The sequence below is a fragment of the Embiotoca jacksoni genome, unplaced genomic scaffold (genome assembly GCF_022577435.1).
Source record: "Embiotoca jacksoni isolate LCO1_2020_lvr unplaced genomic scaffold, fEmbJac1.0.p SCAF_24, whole genome shotgun sequence".
Classification (NCBI taxonomy): domain Eukaryota; kingdom Metazoa; phylum Chordata; class Actinopteri; family Embiotocidae; genus Embiotoca; species Embiotoca jacksoni.
In genome coordinates, this window is record NW_027185375.1 from 6,182,617 (window position 1) to 6,204,464 (window position 21,848).

The 21,848-nt window shown below is 43.1% G+C and overlaps 1 protein-coding gene across 5 annotated transcripts; it reads left to right on the forward strand.

Moving 5' to 3' along the window:
* The first annotated feature begins 1,762 nt into the window (after nucleotides 1–1,762).
* On the forward strand, nucleotides 1,763–21,818 carry gigyf1a (GRB10 interacting GYF protein 1a). 5 transcript variants are annotated; one of them, XM_069159210.1, is made up of 25 exons: nucleotides 1,763–2,260; nucleotides 6,518–7,139; nucleotides 7,230–7,293; nucleotides 11,017–11,146; nucleotides 11,398–11,493; nucleotides 11,688–11,805; nucleotides 12,347–12,455; nucleotides 13,261–13,463; nucleotides 14,363–14,592; nucleotides 14,816–14,942; nucleotides 15,070–15,255; nucleotides 15,920–16,074; nucleotides 16,734–16,902; nucleotides 17,057–17,352; nucleotides 17,561–17,661; nucleotides 17,786–17,886; nucleotides 17,999–18,072; nucleotides 18,258–18,395; nucleotides 18,745–18,966; nucleotides 19,080–19,300; nucleotides 19,412–19,569; nucleotides 19,692–19,855; nucleotides 20,553–20,597; nucleotides 21,311–21,455; nucleotides 21,662–21,818. In XM_069159210.1, the coding sequence occupies exons 3-25, from the start codon at nucleotides 7,259–7,261 to the stop codon at nucleotides 21,727–21,729; spliced, it is 3,291 nt and encodes a 1,096-aa protein (XP_069015311.1). In that variant the 5' UTR covers nucleotides 1,763–2,260; nucleotides 6,518–7,139; nucleotides 7,230–7,258; the 3' UTR covers nucleotides 21,730–21,818. The 5 variants fall into 5 exon arrangements, with proteins under 5 accessions (XP_069015311.1, XP_069015309.1, XP_069015312.1 ...); XM_069159208.1 differs by having other exon boundaries at nucleotides 1,764–2,260; nucleotides 14,813–14,942; XM_069159211.1 differs by having other exon boundaries at nucleotides 1,764–2,260; nucleotides 14,813–14,942; nucleotides 17,792–17,886.
* Nucleotides 21,819–21,848: the final 30 nt, after the last annotated feature.

Here is a 21,848-nt window from a genome sequence, read left to right on the forward strand (position 1 = left end):
GTATAACAGATCAGAAATTACATAACCTGTCAGATTTCCTAAATAAGAAACAAGATTAAGAATAACAAGAATCAATGTTATTGTTTTCTCTGCAAGTATCCCATGTGCTTCATGTTTTTTCTCATTATTGTTTGAAACATTACCAACCTTTAGACTAACTACTTTTGTGCACTGGATATAAATGCTCTGTAGCACTGTCAAACTGTTTTAATCATAAATGGATCGTTTTTGGTGGTAGTTTTCAGTAGTGATTCAACCATCAAAGATACAATATTTGATCAGGTACCATTGTTTGCTTCCCTCTAGTGGCCGCGTGGAGTAACTATAACTCCATATCTATTAATAAATAAACAGACAGGAGTTACTATTATTAGGGGTGTCAGTTTTAATACTAATACCAGTTGTACTGTTTATAATGTCTGCATTTACAACATGCAATATGAATACTTGTATCCTATTATACTATAGAATACAGCATGCTACATTTGTGACTGCTTTGAACACTGCATTTACCTACAGTGAGTGGACAGAATAAGAGAAATGGTCAGATTAAGTGTTCGTGACCAGGAGGCAGAAAGGAGGTGTTAACCACTACGTGACCTTTTGTCTCTCCACCACCTGTCCATTGTCCAGGTGGTGTGTCATTCAGTTTGAGGTCAAGTAATTATAACCCAATTTATTTTGTAATATGTACCATCTTGGGACAATATGAATTCACATTATAGGTGTTAAAACTAGACTTTTATAGAGAACCCTTCTTTAATAAGGCCTCAAGAAAAGCTGTTATTATTTAAGATGGTGTTAAGGTTACACATATAGGAATTGTGGGTTCATCTGGTTAGTAATACAGCCTTTCATATTAAGACTAATATTTATTCATGCTCTAATACTACTGTACTTGTCATATTTATATACAGTTGAAATCTGATGAACCACCCTTTTTACTTTCTACTCATTCTAATTAAAACATTTCCATTGATTGTATCTTCAAATGTCATGCTGGCGTTTACTTTTTTATTTTTTTGCTTCATTCTTTATTTCTATGTCTGTGGAAGTTACTTTTTCTTGTATCCAGCTTGTTTGATCAGTTTAAAACAGATTTGCATCTTGTTATATTAAACTTCTCTCCAAATTGCATGGTGTGTTTGTACGGATCACAAACATGATCCTGTTGTTTTGCAGCATAAAAAAACAAAACCGTTATCCTTTCCGTACTCATTTCAACTTTTTCATCTCTGTGGTCGTTTTATTGAGACCTTAACAATAACATTATACATTTTGGATGTTAAAAAAATGCATCAGATTGAAAAATATCTCCAGGTGATACACACCTGCATCAATATGTTTTTATTTGATTATATCTGCACATATTTCTCATGAACTTTCAAACCATTTCAAGAGAACATTAAATATTTTTTTCTTAATGCTGATTTAGTCTTCCTGCATGTTTACTATATATGAGAAGTGACTAACAAACTATGTACACTTTTACCACAGTGTATATACAATGCTGCAGTTGTTCAACAGCCCCCTCTAACGACCAAACTCTATTACTGCAGTCTAGCAACGTACTGCACATGCGCAGTGCGTCGTTGCCGCTGAACATGTTCTATCATACGGTCCACTTTCAAGGGTATTGGTTACTTATTACCCAAAATAACTCACAATGCCTTTTATGCATTACGCCAACGGAAGCCCAGTTTATAAAATCACCTTCGTGGGAAGTTAATTGAATAACTCCGGGACGACACGTTACCGCTTCGCGAGTTCGTATTGGAGTTGGCTGTTTTCGGCGTTTGGCCCTTTAAATGCTTAATCTGGCCTCGTTCATTTAAACCCCGTCCAGTTCAGACGCTCTGCATTTTTTTGAACACATCGGGGTGTGTGTGTTTTTGTGTTGTTGTTGTTGTTGTTGTCGTCCTTGCTTGGTAAAATAGGGGTGTGTTTGCCCCGCTCCGACATTGGTTCGCCGCTTGTCAGTATCCAGTCACGTGGTGTCACACGGACGGCCATGTTTCCGAAACACAAACAACAAGAAGAGCAAAGCGACCGGGAGCCAAGCAAGACACGTACTGATACGCAGCAGCGACCGTTGGAGGAGAGGGGAAGAATTAATAAATAAAACACAGAGCACGACTTTCCGAAAGTACTATTCTGTCGAATGAATACGTTTACAGTGTTTAAAGAGACCAATGCATTCGGTATATTGGCTGTAGACGCGCCGTGCAGACGAGCAGTCTGGTAGCTATAAACAGTGAAGGTAAGCCACGGTTCCTCTTTGCTCGCTGGCTAACGGGGAGCTAACAAGCTTAGCCTCGGCTCTTTCGACTGCCTTGGATTTATCTGTCGTAAAAACTGCTTTTTTATTTTTTATTTTTTTTCTTTCTCTCTCTCTCTCCACTAAGTCCTCTTGAAGCTAAAAAAAAAAAAAAAACAACAACAACAACAACAACAAAAAAAAACCAAACACGGTTGTTTCCGTCGCCGGTTGTTTTGGTGTACAAGCACGGTAGCCGGAGTTTTTAAAAAATAACGACAGCGGAGCGGAGGTGGTCGTCCGCACATCGGGCGACGCAGGCCGGGGAGTCTGATCCCGACACTCCGCCCCCCTCCGCCATCATATCTGGTGTCATTTGAACCGACCAGCCGAGGCCTTCGCGATCAACGCATACCGTGTGCTAGGTTAGGTCTCTTGTTATGCAACAGAAATATTATATTTTTGTTTTGTTTTGGAGGAGGGGTGGAGAGAGAAATGTGTTTGAAACGATTGATTTATTGTACTTTTCCCACACAAATCAATCCGCTTTAATTCGCTTTAAACGCGAACAATGTCGGATGCTAATGTAGCTCGTAGCCACTGACGGTGGCTAATGTCAACTCGAGATATTTTTGCCCAAATGTTAACCGCCTTTAGGAGTGAATATTTTTTTATTGGTCGTTTTGTTAAAGTTACAAATTGGTGCGCACTGAATGCGGATTGCATCGTAGATTTACAGTCCGCATTCCCGCTGCTCGAAGTCGGTATCCCGCCACGTTTTGAAGTCCATAACACTTGCAAAAAAAATGTCCAATGCATAAGAAATTTAACATTGTGCTCAGCGACGTTTATTCCTACGTAACCTTGCTTTCGCTTTTCTGAGTGCGAAGTTGGTGCTGGACTCTATAAATATCATTTGTTTGCCTGTTGTGGCTCACAGTTAAGTAAAGAAATACTTTGAAGCCAAAATAACAGCAGGCAGGCCATAGAGAAAACAAGAGAAGTTGGATCAAAGTTTTATCATGTTATTCGGTGCCTTTATCTATATTGTTGTTGTTGTTGTTTTTTTTCCCTTTGTTGGATTTCTGCTTGGTCTTTACTGAACTCACTGCAATTTGTGTGTCATAGATTGATCCTGAAGTTAAATATGTTCTTGTTTTGCTGCCTTTAAACTGACAAATAATGTGTTTAAAGTCACAATGCTCACGAAACTTTACTTTAGATACGATGACCACCAGTATCGGATCATTTCAATAGGCATTCTCATCAGGAGCCGAAACGAGTCTTATCTAACCGCTACGGCAAATGTCTCATGGAAGTAGTATAATCCTATTTTTAAAGGCAGCTTTATGTTTTCCGGTTTCCTACTTTCACCATCACTTGCTTGTTAAGTTGCTGTAGATGTTGATATATCTGAAGTTTGCAAACGTACAGAGCGCAAACTTCAAAGCCAACATATTGACCCGAAAGGAACATTACAAATTTATAGCCATAGTGCATTGTAATGTAAGCTGGACCTTCCCTTTGTCTGTTATCTGAAATATGTTTATTGCTGTGTTTTTAGTGATGTTATTAAATGTCCTTACAGCCACTTACACAGTAGAGTGTTAAATACCTTACTGCATTCGTATTTTATTCATGTTTCTTTTATTACATAGTGTTAATCCGTTTTAGTAATGAGGCCCACTGAGTTGCTGATGTTTCAAAATAAGCAGGAAACAGCATGAAGTACTGCCATTCACACAATTTTCCAGAATCAGAGTATTAATATATATTGCATTGTTAGTCTTCTAATTAATTCAATAATCATGTAAATAGTGAAACTCTGAAATGCTGTTAAAACACAATGCCAATGAGTGCCATACTTGCACTGAGCATGTGTTTTTGTACTTTTTACAAGGATGTGTGAGCAATGCTAAAAAAAACTAGTATTACAGGACAATAATTATTATGTTTCTAAGAGCCCTTTGACAGGGAAGCTGGCATGAAGGAGCAAGGGGCTTGTGCAATGCAGCAGTCCAGGAAGTGGCTCTGACTTATAGCTATGAAAATGTTGTAATCCCTAAAAATAGACACATCAGGTTGGAATTGGCTAGTAACTGAAAATCACTTTTATTTAAATTGAAATAGCCTTTAATATCTATGGATTTAAATTCACATCATGTAGTTTAAAGTTGTGCCACCTGGGGGTTTCGAATCAGTATTTAAGATATCCCAAAGGCTCCCTCCCCCCACACACACACGCTTCACCTTCTGCTGGTGAGAGTAAATACAAAAAAAACACGTCAATACCATCTTATATAATAGGCTACACGTTTGCCACCTTCATCACAATTGTTGTGGATGTAAAATGTTGGCTAAATTGTTTTGAGTGTCACGGCTCGCTGAAATGACTCTCTTGGCTATCAGACTTTCCTCCATTCTGTCCAATATCATTTGGAAAGTATAGAGGAGCTGAATAGTTTTATCCCCATTCAAGTTAGATGTAAGCCAGAATTAGTCAGCTCAGCTGCTGGAAGTCTGCGATGCGAATGCTCTGTCCGTTGAGCACGTCGAATTTCCATTCATCCGGCCAGAGTGGGAATGTCTCACCAGACACCAGATTCAAAAACGCCGTATACTGTGTAATACAGAGAGATTTAGTGGGCAAGTTTAATCAGCATTGCGTGAACTCATCTGGAAAAGACATGGCTGTTACTGCCGTTCATTTACAAGTAAATGTCCCGCACTACAGGTTTAACTCGCCTCTAGGACTCATTGAGAGTTTCTTTCAACAGTCTGATGAAAAACTGAAACCTGTTCCCTAGAATTTCAGTATGTTTTGTCAGATGTTTAGATATAAATCAATAAAATAATTATTCTTTTAACATTTAATAACTACAGCTCCTCAGAGGTTTCCACTGTATGTCATCCCATTACTGCAAAAATCCTGCAAGTCTAATGTAGCCGTAATGTCTCCTGCTAATTTGCAGCAATACTCAATGAGAAATTAGAGCGAAAAATACCCCCATGATAGCATTAGACAAAATCACTGACCTTAAACAATTATATATCATCTCGCATTGTATATTCCACGTCACCCAACTGTAAGCAATTCTAAGCTATTTTCAATTTATGCAGACAATGTGATTGGGTACAGCTCAAGTAAAATAACCTGGTGATGTGTTAAAGTCTGGAATTGACTCATCGGTTGATACCATCTAAATATTGATCAGAAGGACACTTTTAACATCATGTGAATGTAAACTTAGTTTTCTTATCTCGTGGTTCAGTTGTGGTTATGACTATTTTCAGCTGAATGGATAGTGTCATATTGTTGTTTACAAAGTTGTTTCATGCACAGAGGATACAGCCCTGCTAACATCTTGCTTGATCAAACAGTATTCATTTAAATCTTGTCCCGTTTTCTTGTCCTTTAATTAGCCTAGAAAGCTCAGCAACTTGAAACGGATTGTAAAAATAAATATATATATAAAAAAACAAAACACAGAAGCACACCAGAACGCTGAACAAAGGCACAAGATAGTGCCAGACTGTGCTTGAGAAAAGTGTGTCATTGCATATGATGGCATATTGGACACTGTTACAGTGTTAAAAGAATGTTTGTTTAAATCTCATCTTGAATCCAGCGAGCAGGGAAGGTGTGGCTCGCCGGTTAGAGAGCAGCGCTCACTCCCGATGGAATATCAAAACAAACACGATCTTCCAGCAGGAAATTGTGGATTATGTTTATCCATCAAAGACATTGGTGTAACCTTCACTACAAGCTGAACCTTCAGTAAATTCATAGGTGCGCTGTAAAAAGTAGTGTAGAAATAGTCAAATATAGTAGCCGGGATATTGTACGAGTTGCCATGACATCTTCATGAACTATCTCCAACCTGCTGCATGGGTTAAGAAGCAGCTGGTTCACAACATTACGGAAATAGACTCCCTACATTTCTGGATGGAAAATCTCCTTTGAGCAGCAGAAACATCGAGCCATGACTGAGTGCCAGACTAGAAATAGTCTTCATTTACTCGGTGAAGGAATACCACGGTGCTTTTCTCTGCGCTCAGTGTGCTGTAACAGATCGATCAAATTGGGCTGGTACCTTTTGGCACGTAAATTACGCCTCCTTTGCTCTGACAATATAGGTGGGCTGCCAAGCTGTGAAAGTAATTTATGAAGTGTACACTCATAATAATATTCCTTTCACTTTTCTTTTGATTGTTGAATTTCTCTTATACCTGCATCTTCCCTCTGCTTTTATTTTCCAGTGGTGCAAAGGGAGGAGGACAGGAAATAAAGGAGTCACCTGGAGGGTCTCCGTCAATCCACATTTCAGTTGGGGCGAGAGAAGAAGGCACAGAGGGAGAGAGAGCAAGGAGAAGAGGAGTGCAAGTCGCGTCTGCTCCTGGCAGCTGTTCCAGCAGCCCGTTTCATTGTTTTGGCTGTGATTTCGTTCCTGCGTTATCTTTTTTCGATGAATCAGTTCATATTTTTAACTTTAATGTGAGACATAACTGCTGTAAAAAGAAAAAAAAAAAGAAAGAAAACATTATTACTAGCGAGAGTGTTTTATTTTGTTCCATTGTTGATTTCCGAGGTTCTTTTTGTTTCTTTTTTTATGTTTAACAACCTTTTTCGGCTGTGAGTAGCAGGAGCTTCCATTCTCCAACCTATCGTCGAAACCCCTTCCTTACCTAGTTAGGACCTGATAACCTGGTATTCCTCAAGCACCTGAAACTGGCAGCTATTCTCTTTGTGTCTGTGTGTTTGGGGAGCTCTGTGACCACAGCTTAAGCACCACTCAGCCTTCTAGTCACCTAAGCCTAACTAAAGCCAGCCAGCTCTAGCCTGGTCCAGCCGAGTCCAGCCTGCTCCGATTATCTGGACAGGGTAAGGAAATGTTACTCGTGATTATTTCAGAATTTGCATTTTATTCTTTCCTGCAGAAAACAAAAACTGAAACTATTTTCCCTCCCTCAGATACTCAGTTCTGTGTGGACGTGAGGAATATGACTGCTGAGACTCTTAACTTCGGCCCAGAATGGTAATTGATCTCATCTCTTCACATTTTATCAGCGTGGTTTAAAAATACTGCTGAATACATAAAGAGGTATTTCCTGAAGAAAATTTATGTAATTGCTGAAATAGTTTTCTGGCAACCGTGTAAGCGTTTGAATTATTCTCAGCCTCTAAAGGACTTTCCTTTGTTGCTGGTTTAAAGAAAATTTGCCTTAAATCTGCACATCTTATTGACAAATGGCCTTCATGAATGTGTCAATTTAATTTCATGGCAATTTGCCCCTAATACAAGATAATTTCCTGTGGAAAATGGACATTTTGGCCTGATAATAGCAGTAGGAAAGAGGGGGGAGGGGGTTAATGAAAAGACTGGGAATTGTCCTCAGGGATCTACAATATAAACTGTACATTTTGTGGAAACCTGGCCTAATTAAATGAGATACCTTTTAATGGGCCAAACTTGGCTCGACCTCCGAGCACCAGGACTGTCCGTACCAAATGCCAAGGAAAAATTCCCCTTATTAATGGGTTTATTGAATCGAGCTGTCAATTGTCTGAATAATATTTCTGCTAAAATGATTAATATTTCATTCTTTTTTTAGCTTGACAGATGCAGGGTTTTGCTGCTTATCTTTGCCTTATATGGTTGTGAGCATTAACCTTTCCTAAGCAGCTGGATTCGCAAAATCACGCGAGAATCCATCTTGCCGCGCTTGTCCTACCAATCAGCATCCTATGAGGGCCTGATTGGTTGAAGTTCACCCGTGATAGATGGTTCATCCAATCACCCGCCAAGTAATTTTTGAAAGTGCCCGTCTCTTTCCAAACAGTTTCCTGGATGGACTTCTAGATGGTCAATTAAACCTAAAAACTTAAGGTTTAGGACCGTCAGTTTGACAAACAGGTTATTCAAAGGCGTCCGCTCGGGCTCTGGGAAATAGTTTTCTCTGACACAACCAACACCAACCGAGAGAATAAGCAGCAGATTCATCTTTTATGAAAATATTCGCTAGTTACATACTCTGTTCTGGACTAATGGACCAGTCGCAGTTGCTGTGTACTAATAAATCACCATAAGTAAAAATGATAGCCTCGAGTTCAGTGGGTTGATGTTGTTAGCTGTTGAATTGAAAATGTAGGTGTTGTCACAGCAGCGTCCTATCCAGCTCTCTCAAGCCACATCCACACTAACATGTTTTCTCTGTCCACACAAGCATTCTAGCAACATTTCAGAACCAGAACCATGAAACGGTACTTGTAGTCAACACAGCGTTCGTTACGTTCAAAGAATATTTCCCCTTTCTGTTGATGTAGTCAGTGGATTTAGTGAGGGGTTGTTTTACTTTGGTGAGTGTCCAGTCGCTTGCCAGGCATCATGGCGTACCGTGCGTTGGGTACGACGGCAAGATCCTTCACTTCAGGCTCTGTATTCAGGGCTTTGATGTAGTCTGGACTCGGGAAGGTGGTGATGGCCTTCGATGACCCTCTTGTTTGGTGTTGACTGAAACAACTCGTCGGGGTATTCCAGAGGCGTTTGCGGTGTGACAGCTCCATGTGGGGCCGGGAGACAAGAATTTTTTTGCAAATCTTTCGAATGATGGTTTGTCTCCCGCGCGTGTGGCATTTTAAAATTCTGAATTTAACTGCACAACCACTGCTGACATAAACAAAGGGGTCGGCAACGGCTGCAGCTCGCTATTCATCTCGAAATAGTCGAGGCTGATGTCGTTTTGATTTCTTCCGGAAAAGAGTTACCAGATAGAGGCTCGGCGAATCGGGGACGGGCACATCATGACCGATAAGGCCCGATCAGGAAACAAACGTGGACGTCTGCGTCGAGTCTTTTGTTTTTCGCTGTTCAGGCAAAAACACAACACAAGTTTTCAAAACTGAAACGGTCCGAAAAAGTCTCCGTTTCAAGTCTCGGGTTTAAAAACGCGCCGCAGCGGTGTGGACGCATGACATAAACGTACGGAAGTTCTACATTTTGAAACGTCCTAGGCGTGGATGCAGCCTCTCTCTCTCGCTCTGCTGTTTCTTCTCTGCACCGAGTGTTTGTGTAGCGATTAATGTGTGTGTGTGTGTGTGTGTGTGTGTGTGTGTGTGTGTGTGTGTGTGTGTGTGTGGTGGTGGGGGGGGGGGGGTGTTAGTCATCTCCAGTTTGGTAGCACTCCATCTCTAACGGCCTGTGACTGCTGTGTGCATTCTTGGTGCAGGGCCAGCCTCGCAGAATATTTCTCTCTTTACACATCTGCAGCTGCTTTCCTCTCAGTGGCCTTTCCAGCCCTCTTTCATCCCTTCACCCTTTCTATGTGGAGCGGCCACATCATGTGTTCACCACATACAGCTGTCTGGCCAGCACGTTGACGAGCCTGTTAGCGTAACAAAATTGTTTTGATCATTTGAGGGTTCGGTGGCAGCGCAGCCGGTAAGTGTGCCGGTGTGTGGAAGATGTTCTCGATTTCACCCTTTGTCCTACTGAGAAAGTGAGCTAACTTTTATGGAGCTGGATACAGTTGAATAATAGTATTTCTTAGTACTCTGTCCACTGTCATGTCTCCTCAGGTCTCCTCTTTATTATGCATATTAGTCTCTGCTCCACTTATTTTTACCCTCTTTGATATGCTACATGCTGCCAGCTGGTCTTTCATGACGCTATCCTTTACCTTTTACACCCCACACCCACCTCTCCATCTCTGAGCTGCATATGGTTTTGATGTGGGGCTGTGAGTCAATGACACACTTTGTAGAGCCAAGTGAATGGAGCCATTGTTAAACAGCAAGCTTTGGAAGCTGGCCTGCTAGTAATAGCTTTTTAAAATGAAATCTTGAGATTGGAAAGCTAATATATCCTCACGTGTTTGGGCCGAGTGTATTCAGGGGGACCTGCGTAGGAGAGTGGTTGATTTGTGAAAGAACATTTGTTAAATTCCTTCTTCTCTGCTGCAGGATGGATGTTAATGTTTTTTTTTTGTTTTTTTTTCCCCAATTCAGATTGAAAGGAATTCTTTCAAGGTTACGCAATAAGTTCAGATTTCTTTTGTATTTCTGAGCCAACAGAGGAATTTACACCAGGAGAAAGTTATTAGTCAGGAAAGCTTTAAGGCTTCAGTCTGTAATTGTAAAATAGCCCATTCCTGGACTGACCATAGTATATATGAATAAAAAGATGGATGCAGCCTCCGTGACGTCAGCCATAGGCGTTATGAAGAGTGTTTTCTGCCTAGCCAGCCAATCCACAAACGAGAAAGAGGTGGTGCGTGATGTTTTCTGAAACCAGCGCTGTGGAGAGTCTCTGCCTGTGTCTCAAAGCGTGTACTCCATTAGTATACTTACATGTTCGTACACTAGCTTGTGTAGTGGGGGAATTTCAACAGGGTAGTGTTGTTTCAAATCGTACTCTGCACTTATCAGAAATAACTGTAACCTTTAAATGCATCGCTTGCAAACATATCTGCTGGCTTTATTTGGTCATTTGACCTAAAAATGTTTTCATGCCCTGCTTCATGCACACAATAAACACACTGATTGTGGTGCTCAGGGAAAAGGAAACTTGGGGATTCACTTGCTTTTGGAACCAGCCTCAAGTGGCCATTCTAGGAACTGCAGCTTTTGGCACTGGTTTCATTTTTCAGCCCCAGAGGGTGCCTCATGGCACTGACCAACAGCTTTGGTTACAGAGATATATTGCATGATAAAAGTACCTTATTCTACTTCATAATGTTTTTTTGTACTCTTCCTCACACAGGCTTCGTGCACTGTCCAGTGGGGGGAGTGTGACGTCCCCCCCTCCTTCCCCCGCCATGCCAAAGTACAAGCTGGCCGAGTATCGCTACGGCCGAGAGGAGATGTTAGCACTTTATATCAAAGACAACAAGGTTAGTGGGGGAAATCCTGCCCACCTTCTCTCAGAAACTATTGGATTTCAGCAATGCTGGCTAAAAATGGTCAAGCATTGATCACAGCATACAGTGCTGCACATTGTTTTAACTTCTGTTTGCCTCCATTTGCATTGCAAATATTCTCACCTTCAAACATGAGAACCTGGCAGTAGTTTTTTGACGTCATGGATGAAGTCTTGAAAGACTTTTATTTGGTCCTCTAAAGCGCCTCCTGTTGTTGTGTTCAGGTCCCAGAGGACATGCAGGATAAGGAGTTTGCTGCTATTCTGCAAGATGAGCCCATGCAGCCACTGGCACTGGTGCCTCTCACTGAGGAGGAGCAGGTCTGTCACGAACACCCACTCACGAAAGCACTGATACCTGCAAACACTGAACTGCTGAACTCGGCTCCATCATGTGCTATCTCACCCTAACACAGCCTCAGTTCCGAAGGGAGCTGCTCTGTCGGTTGACAGATGTGCCTGTGAGCTCACATTCCTCACATTCCCCCGTTTTGCTCTTTCCACTCACTCTGCAGAGGAACTTCTCCATGTCGGTGAACAGTGTGGCGGTGCTGAGGCTCATGGGAAAAGGGGTGGGTGGGGCCGCCCCAGCTGGAGTGGTCCGTGGACGAGGGGCCACACGAGGTGGTCGAGGTAAAAGAAAAAAGAAAAGAAAAATAATAAAGTAAAATATTGATTCAGCCTAAGTGTTCTCATGTGAATCCACAATCGCTTGGGCTAAAGCTACCGAGTCCAACAGCAACAGAAAGGCTGCCCAAAGCCCCTGGCTGAGACTACCGTGGCCGCTATCCAGGCAAAGTAGAACACTTTATTCAAGGCAACTACTCAAGTGTTTATTTCCCCTCTTTCTTCCACCATCTTGATGTAGCACACTTCCTCTCGGCCTGTCTAAATAGACCTCCTTTTGTCCAGCTACACCTGTCTAAAACCACCGGGCTTATGAACTCACCTTGTCCACATTCAGCCAACGTAAACATGAGGCGTCCGGTTTAGGACAACTGAGAATGATGCTGTGTGGCTTCCATACTGTGTGTGGATGTGTTGGTGTGTGCGACTGCCCGCGAGTTAAAGTAGATACAAATGGCGGCGTGAGGCATTTTAGGTCATCAAAAGCTCTCGCTCAAATGCTGTCTATATTAAACATAAATACCTTCTTCCACGTGTTTATAAACAGGCCGAGGCCGCGGTGAAGGTGGATTCTACCAAAGAAGTATTGAAGATGCAGAGGTGGGCTTTAGCCGCAGCGTCCGAGAGATACACCGCAGTCAGAGCTGGGATGACCGGTAAGCAAGAATTTTGCACATACCACCTGCTTCCAACAAATGCCCTTAGAAATGTTGGTGCGCACGCATAATTCATGGCTCCAAAGGCTAATATTGTCACTGCTGAGAGAAGTTGTCATCCAGTGGAAGAAACTTTAATCTGCTCTGGTATTCCAGGAGGTTTTTTGCTCTTATGGGATGGTTTATTTTGCAGACGTCTTATCTGCTGAGACTGAAGGGAAATGTCTGCTCGGGGTGGAGCATATCAACTTGTTCATGTCAATATATAGTACATAGTATATATATATAATTTTTAATGTGGAAAAAAAGATCATAGATAATGAATGATGTAACGTTTTGCAGTGTTTGACATTGTGGTACATGCCTAACTTGCGCATAGCAACAAGCATGGTTGAAATCAGCTGTATATTATACAGAATTTGAATTTCCCTCTGAATTACTACTGTTGTTTACTTTTTTTTTTTTTTTTTTTTTTTTTTTTTTACTGAATATCTGAAGGCAAACTGTTTATGTCTATGTTAACATAAAACTATAACCCTAATTTTGTTGAAGCTGTATGTTGTTGAAAGAGATTATTATGGCACAAATATTGTGATATTATTTTAGGACCAGCCCTAATATCTGTTTGATGTATTTTTAACTCATGGATCTGGTTCAAATGTACGAGTTAGTGTCTGTGGTGGTGCCATGCTGTTGAGTGGGCGTATTTCTGTAGGCTAAAAATTGGCTCATGTTTTGCGCTTTGTTTCCCTCCGTTTCTCACCTGACTGATATCATTCTCTCTCCATTTCCCTCCTTTCCTCAGGGGGGAGCGTCGGTTCGAGAAGCCGCTGCGGCGGGAGGTAGTACGTCCTGGTTTTGAAGAAACCGGAGGTCCCGGGGGTCCAGGGAGGAAGGACTTCACAAGGGCTGACAGCGATAACTGGCGCACCCTCCGGGAAGAGCAGGAGGAGGAGGAGGGGGCGGAGCCGGGCACCAACTGGAGACTGGCTGGAGTCCGCAGGGACGGTATGATAAATGCAAACATTTGTTTATCGTAGCACTGCCTTTAAACTCTGTTTGTGTTCACAAAAAGACTGTAAACAAGAAAAGCAAAGGTTTGATTGATGGTTTATTTTCCTTGAAAATGCATGATGGGCAGACACCTCATGAATATGATTTCATTCACCAGTGTGGAGGCTGCAGTTCAGAACGGTCCTATTAAAGTGGAGAGTTTAAGGGTTTAATATTCAGTCTGCTGCCAAAACAAATCAGTCAGTTAACACTGTGTAATACTCCATGTCAGCACATCAGCTAATACATGATCCCAGCAAACTCTCCTGTTGGGTTCCTCATGGAATCAGTACTATTTTGTGGCTTTGTAGCAGACGTCATAATTCAAATAAGTGCAATTACACAATGTTAGAGTTTGTTCACACTGCAGTTCGAGTCAGCTGTGAAAAATCTATGCAAGAATGCTGGTGAGATCTTAAAGTTTCAACAGGCCTGACTAGTAAACAGTGATTTGTATTCCTGTAAACATTTGGTGACAGTAAATCTCTGTGTGCAGAAGCCTTAATGGAAAGGTAGATATACTGACACCTAGTGGCAGTGAAGAGATTTCTACCAGACACAGTACCTGGGTTTAGGTTAAAACAGCACTCAACAGCTTCCACAGTTTGTGAAGACACAACAGTCAGGTGTAACAGGCCGCATGGCTTTTTCCTTATTATGTTATGTTATGTGTAAACTGAAGCTAGTTAATGACGGAGTGACGGTTTCACGAGGTCAGGAAACACCTCAAGACTTAAATCTATGACTGCCTGGGTATAATCACTGTAACTTAATTCTGCCTTTATCTTATAAAACCTTGTTTCTTTACCTCTGTAATAGCAGCTTGCTTAATCCTCAGTCCATTTCTTTGTCAGATGGTGGTCCTCGCTCAGCGGGCTGGCGGGACCACACCGGGCCGGGTGAAAGTCGGCGTCGGAAGTTCGATTTTGACTTCCGGGACTCCGAGGGTCACAGTGGTGGCCGCCGGCGTGCAGGCAGCGAGGGGATGGAGGATGACCGGGACGGCCTTCCCGAGTGGTGCACGGATGAGGAGGATGGGGAGATGGGCACTTTTGACTCATCTGGAGCTTTCATGCCTATGAAGGTGTGTAAAATTTCACAGATTTAATGTGGCGACTAGTGGAGTTTGTATTAGTTTGAAACTTCAGTCTTAGTAATTTATTATTACCCTGTTCAGGATAAAGGGGACATAGATAATGGATGGATGGATTTATTATTTTGGCCACTATGATATTTATTTTACGCTCGGTGTTCATCAGTATTTGTTACAATTTTTCTCTTAACTCTCCTGGTGTTTCTATCAGAAGGGTGGCAAGGATACAATCCTGGAGGACGAGTTTGAATTTAAGGGGATCGAGGAAGAGGAGGAGGAGGAAGAGGAGGAGAGCTTTCTAGATACAGAGAGGAACAGTGCTGACGGAGACAAAGATCAGGGTGAGGATCATTTAGAAAAAAACATTTGCACCTTGTGCTGTGCACTTTTCTTTGTTGTAATTACAAATGGTTGTGGCATCCTTGTGAACGTTTTTCTCCTTCCTTTCTTCCCCTCCTGGCCGCACAGAGAGTAAAGAAGCCATCTCTGCTATAGGGAATGGTGAGACAAAGCCAGCAACACCCTCCTCTTCTCCTCCAGCTCACTGTGCCCCTCCTTCCCTGGAACTCCGACCCGGCAACGCTGGTCAGATGTTGGATAACGCTCAGCTGAGCAACAGCCACTCTGTCAAGGCCAACAGCACGCCTGGTGAAGGTATGTCTTCTCCCATATATCAGTATTTAACTGTTTAATGTCAACTTCTGTGCTACTGACAGCACAGAGATAGATCTGGTCCACAGCAGTATTATGTATCTATACAGTTAGGCAATTTCTTTTTTTTCTTATTCCTTTACGAATATCAAATGTATAAATACAAAATGTTCTTTACATTGCATACACAATATGCATTCAATAAAAACTAAATAAAATCCTCAAAAATGTGACTGAGACCAGCTTTTTATTGAGTGATTTAGAATTCAGTTATAAAGTCTTTCACAGTAAAAGCTTTATGATTTTGACAATGCTTTTGTCAAACTGTCAGCTGTGTATGTAACAGCACCACTGACAACTCAAACAAGTCAAAATGTTGAGTTAGCCACTAAAAATAATCAGCTTGTTTCTTTGATATCTACAGTGGATGTAAACACATAAAATTCTGATTTTGGATCCACTGGAATTTGTTGTTTGGGTTTGATATGGAATATATTTAGCCACAGTCATTTAATATCTTGTTTACTGAAGCTGCTGTATCAGATACACAGCCAGTAGGTGGCTCCTCCGCTCACATCGACCATCACCATCCCATCAATAGGAATACTAAAAATAGGGCCCATTGTTTTACTCCTGCTTCTTGTTCTTGTTGTTGTTTTTGTGTTAGACGTAGCTCCCATCGGGGGCTCCAAGGCCCAGCTGAGCACCAGCTCCTCCACCTCCTCCATCCTGCCTCCCCCACCTCCCTCCTCTGCTGCTCCTCTCCACCCTCCATCTGGAGGAGACACTGAGGACGATGAAGGCATGAAACACCTGCAGCAGGTAGGAACAACAGGAGGCACATTTCAAGCGTTCGTTTCAGAAGTATTACATAATCATGCCACACACTGCATTTACTTCTCCTTCCCTCATACAAGGGCTCAGAGTCGGGAATACTTTGGCTGCTCTGAAAGAACAATATGGACACTTACGATCCATTTTTTTTCATTTGGGTGTGGGGTGGTATTCTGGCTGTCCACTTGGCAAAAATGGAACAACTTAACACCTTGTTTAAGCCTTAATTTGTATATTTTTCACAAATTTAAAATGCAATCTGAACCTTGAATCACACAACCGTGCAAGCGACCTCTTTACCCCTGCAGGGTAGCGCGCTACTACTGACACTTTGACCGCCTCTCAGCTCCTTACGATAGCTGCTGACCCTCATCAATCTAAACGGACATGTTTCAGCTGTTTTAATGCCTTTGAAATGCGGTGAGAACTAATTGAACATGTGTGCCAGGCGTTTTATTTGCACTCTTACAGTCAAAAGCATTATTTCCTCATTTCCCTCTTATTTTAACTGAGCTTCAGTTATGCAATTGCAAAGCATAGTTCAGCTCTTTTTTCTCAGAACTGTCACCTTTTTCATCCCACTGGAGTCTCTCCAGCCTGCGAGACGGATTATGTTGAACAAATAATGAATGTTTGTGTTTGTGTAGGAGGCTGAGAAGATGGTGGCATCACTGCAGGACACCTCCTTGGAGGAGGAGTGTTTCACCCAGGCTCTGCAGCAGCAGCAGGAGAGCAGGAACACAGCAGCTGCTCTGCCGCTATCGCATGAGGCTGCCATGAAGTGGTTCTACAAGGACCCCCAGGGAGAGATCCAGGGTACTTTCACACACACACTGGAGTTTACAGTCACTTATTCTTTATACGTGTTATACCGCTTTTCTGGAGATCGTCTGAACTAACTTTAATGAAGTAAAGAAAGTCGGCTCAGTTTGTGCATTGTAAATTTGACCCTGTCCTGCCCACCAATCAGGTCCGTTCACCACGGTGGAGATGTGTGAGTGGTTCCAGGCTGGTTATTTCACCATGACCCTGCTGGTGAAGCGGGGCTGTGATGAGGGCTTTCAACCCCTCGGGGACGTCATCAAGATGTGGGGCCGCGTTCCCTTCGCCCCGGGGCCCTCCCCGCCGCCCCTGCTGGTGAGACAGCTCCCACCAACGCAGCGCCCTCAGCCCAACCGGGGGTCCGCCGGGACTGTGAGTCAGCGCTCGGCCAACCTCGTGGATGGGGAAGGGAGGATGGAGATGAGAGGGCACTTTGATAAACAGGTTGGAGTAACAAAGCATTTCATTCAAATTAAGTTAAAGTCAAAAGATAAGACGTGAACCTGTTATTGTCATTACAAATAATGGATAATTCTGTTTGTTTTGTGATGTAGATAAATGCTATTGAAAGCAAGCCTTAGTTTTTTGTTTTGGTATCCTGAGTGTGAAGATGCTTTTTATTAACAGGGGATCTCTCCCTTCTTCTTTGCAGGGAAACCTAGACCAGGAGCGCCTGAAAAAGCAACAGGAGCTGGCAGCAGCAGCTCTTTATCAGCAGCTCCAACAGCAGCAGCTATTCCAGCTCATCAACAGGTGGGTGTTGTGGATTTCACCTTACATTCGTGGCCTGGTGTGCGTTGATTTTAGTTTCTGTCCTCTTACATCAGAGGAAATTGGTGACCTAAGTGTACCTGTTGCGTTTTGCTTCCTGTCCCAGGTGCAGTGAGCAGGGTATGATGCCTTCGATGAACAGGTCGATGTCAGTGCCAGATACAGGGTCCATGTGGGACATGCATACCTCAGCTTCACAGCCGTCAGGTACAGTGCGGACCACTGCTGTCTGTGCACACACAGAAACACAATTAAAACACAAGAAAGGGACACGGTTGCTACTGCTGCTAAAAAAACAACAACCATCTTTTCCATGTAGGCAGTGAAGCCAGTCTTTGGGACATAACAATGAATCCTTCAACTCAGGGTCCAACTCTCGAACAGCTTCAGAAGGTGAGTTCAGTCGGGCATTTCCTTTTTGTTGTGTTTCAGTTGCTTACTTTACAAATCTATAGATCGTTTCCACTGCTGCCAGGCAGGAGCTGTGCTCACAATGAATTGTTTAACAGTGATATTAAGGAATGGCAAAGCCAGGACTGAGTCCAACATTTTTGATTTTGATGATGAATTCCCCTCAGCTCCAGCAGGAGAGGAGAGACGCTGAACTCAGGGCGAAGCGTGAGGAGGAGGAGCAGCGTAAGCGAAGGGAGGAGAAGAGGAGGCAGCAAGAGGAACAGAAAAGGAGGGAGGAGGAGGAGGTCTTCAGACGCAAGCAGGTGAGATAAGGAGGAGAGAAATTTTGGCTTTTGGATCCTATCTGTTGCCTCGAGGCTTTAAATATCGTGAACGTTTTTGAGAAAGTTTTGTACACGGAAACGTGAAATGAACAAGAAATGTTGCATGTTTTACTCTTTCAAACTGTCATATATAAAATTTTGCTTTTAGTTTGTGCTTTGACATCCACTCTGGGTCCTTCAGTTAAAGATTGCAGTTGGTTACATTCATATTAAAAACAACTTCGTTGTCACGTGATTCAGTTGGAGGAGTGGCTTTAAATGCAGTTTGCTGAGTAACAAACTGGGACCACAGCCATCACATGATGCCGTCTGCCGTATCTTCCTGCAGTGTCGTCAGCAGCAGGAACTGATCATGAAGCTGCTGCAGCAGGCCCCCCAGCAGCAGGGATCCGGGGCAGGCGGCTCAAGTTGGAGCGGGGCTCCCTCCTCTGGGCTCGCCAAGGCAGGAAAGCCCCCGGCTCTGGCTCTGCTGGAGATGCAGCAGGAGGCAGAGAGGCTCCTGAAGCAGCAGCAGCAGCAGCAACAGAGAGCCCAGCAGCAGAGAGACCGCGTGAGTTTCACCGACACAATTCTGAGGTTTCGTACAGGGATGATGGCAGCATGTCGTAGCAAATGACACACTGTTGGTCACATCTCCATCCTGATTTATCTCTCCGTTTCCAGCACTCCAGTATGTCGATGGGGAGCTCCTCCATGGGGGGGCAGTGGGCGGACGGTGTGGGCATGTGGGGTGGCCCTGGCGGGATGGAGGGGAAGAGCAGTAGTGGAGGGTCTTCAGGCAGCATGGGCATGTGGGACGAGGCTGTGAAGAACCAGACCAGCCTGCGTGGCAACAGCAACAACAACATGGGCTTGAAGAACAGCCGCAGCAGCCCGTCACTCAAGTACGCCGCGTCTAATTGCATCAACTACAACGGTTTTGAGTACGATGCAACGTGTATGTCTTTACGTTGGTCACAATAATGAATGTATTTGTCCCCGCATGGCCGCCGCAGTGATCAGTACATGATGCGTCGTAAACGGACGGACGAGGAGGATAAGCTGCTGAAGCTGCTACAGGGCATGAAGCCTCAGGATGGCTTCACCACCTGGTGTGAACAGATGCTGCACGCTCTCAACACCTCTGCCAACAACTCCTCCTCCTCTCTGGATGGTAGGCTTGCTCATCTTTACCTTTTTAGCAATGTCAAGGGTGTGGAGGCTGTCTCAACTTTGACAGCTAGGAGTCACTTATTCAGCGTCGCTAATCGTTTAAACTCGTATGTCTTTATTAAGTTGCCACAATTGTGGCATACCTGAAGGAGGTGGAGTCTCCCTATGCAGTTCTGGATTTCATCCGGTCCTACCTAGGGGACACAGTGGAAGCCAAAGAGTTCGCCAAACAGTTTCTGGAGCGACGTGCCAAACAGAAAGCCAACCAACAGAGACAGCAGCAACAGGTAGGCCCGAGCTCAGAGCATATTTTAAGCTGAGAACGGCATATGCCATAAACATAAACGTCCATTGGTTCAGTAAAAGAAAAAAAACAGACATTTACTGGTTGAAACCCTGACACAGACCTCCCCCTCTCTTTATACAACAAGGAAAGGTTTTCCTGTCCTCTGATGGCTACTTTCAGAGCATCTTATAAAAAAATTAAAAAAAGAACTCACCGCAGAAATAACACATCAACTTGTGTTTTTAATGTACAGGAAGCTTCCCTTTAGTTTTTGACTCGCCAACAATTAGTTTTAAATGCGGTCTGGAACATTTGAAACTCAAAATGTTTTGAAGTGAAATTAGTTTTTGTATCTGTCAGTTGAAAATTTCTTCTCAGGAATAAATGCATCATGCAAGGTTGATGTCCAGCATTCAGTTTGTGTAATTTAACTGTGGAACACCATTATAACAAACCACGACCCGGAGGTGTGACCAGTACATTTTAACAACAAATCTGGGATACGGGTCCTACTATACTGACTATCAATTAATAACTGGTTAATATTTTTTTTTACACGATGCTCAGTTTAAGCATCATCATAAGTACTTACTAGACTGAGCATACATGTTTATGCTCAGTCTTGTACGCTTTAAGTATGTTGTAAACAACTAAAGCTAAAAATGGCTGTAATTCTTCCTCTTGTTTTTTTGTCCCAGTTATCAAAGGAAGTGGCTGGATTGAACATGAACTTCCCTCTGCAGGTAAATGCAGATATACTTCTGTACTGCGACGTACATGCAAACACTCGCTGAGCTGAGTTGAGACGATAGTGGTTGTGATTGTGTCTTTTCTGTGTCCCCCATATTATTTAACCATAACATCACCCAGTGTGTAGGGTTCGATGGGACTTTCAAATTGTATTGCTATAAGTGTCTCTTTGTTGCTGTGTATCAAACCTTGGTCAGCATCTTCAAATGTCGAAACAAAAATCCACATTTTCTACGTTATTCACGGGGACACAAAGCATTATGGGTAAACTCCCCAAGATGTACAAAAGCCAACAAACAACATCGTTATGATGGCTCGGATCCAAGTCAGCAAGCAGACTTTTTGACAACATTAGAGAAGCAGTAGTAGCAAAGGAAGGCTGTGAAAAGAAAGGACGGTGACTTGTGGTTTTTCTTGGACTGACTTTTATTGTACAAATGTAGAGCGAAGTGACGTCGACAAAATCAGATATATTTTTGACCAAATATCTCGGTATCAATATACAAAATTGAAGGGAAGACTGCTTTCAGAAAATATTTACAAAATTCAACTTTTGATAATCATCAATAATGTGGATATATATTTAGAAAATGATATCAGTTTACTGTATTACTGCTTTTAAAACCAGGAAAACACAACACTACTGCCAATTTCATGATATTCGGCTCATGTCACTTTGTTTTTCTTTCCCTTTCTTGTTTTTTAGGACTCAATGCGAGGTATGAATCCAAGCACTCTGCAGTCCATGTTTCAGGCCAACCACATGGGCAAGGCTGGTCTCTATGACAACCAGGGGGGAAAGATGAAGAAGAAACAGCCCATGATGCTGCACTCTGACCCCAGCATCTTAGGTATGTTCCCTCAACAGCTTTTTTTACCTCCCTCTCAACTTGATTTATCCGTAAATGGTCAGAATCTATAAAAGGCCGGCTTACTTCCCTTCTGACACTGTCCGAGCCTGACTCCTGACACCCCCCCCCCCCAATGTGCCCTCCTCCTCTGATCTTACTTCCCTCTCTCCCATCTCTTCTCTCTGCCCTCCTCCACCTCCCTGCAGGGTACTCATTCCACAACGCGGGCGAGTGTCTGAGCCTGAATGAGATGGAGATGGTGGAGGATTACTGATGTGACGCAGCGCAGCAGCAATAGCTACCTGAGGCCTTCTGTCTTTTAATCAGACAAACCTGATGACGAATGTGCACTGCTGGGGGAACCGGGGGGGGTGTCTGGGTGGGGGTAAGAAG

Bases quoted from the DNA above. Each gene is read 5' to 3' on its own strand.
- gigyf1a (XM_069159208.1), top strand. From the start codon at position 7,259: ATGACTGCTGAGACTCTTAACTTCGGCCCAGAATG. The intron at 17,662-17,785 runs GTGGGTGTTGTG...TTCCTGTCCCAG, and splicing joins CTATTCCAGCTCATCAACAG to GTGCAGTGAGCAGGGTATGA. The intron at 19,301-19,411 runs GTACGCCGCGTC...TGGCCGCCGCAG, and splicing joins CGCAGCAGCCCGTCACTCAA to TGATCAGTACATGATGCGTC.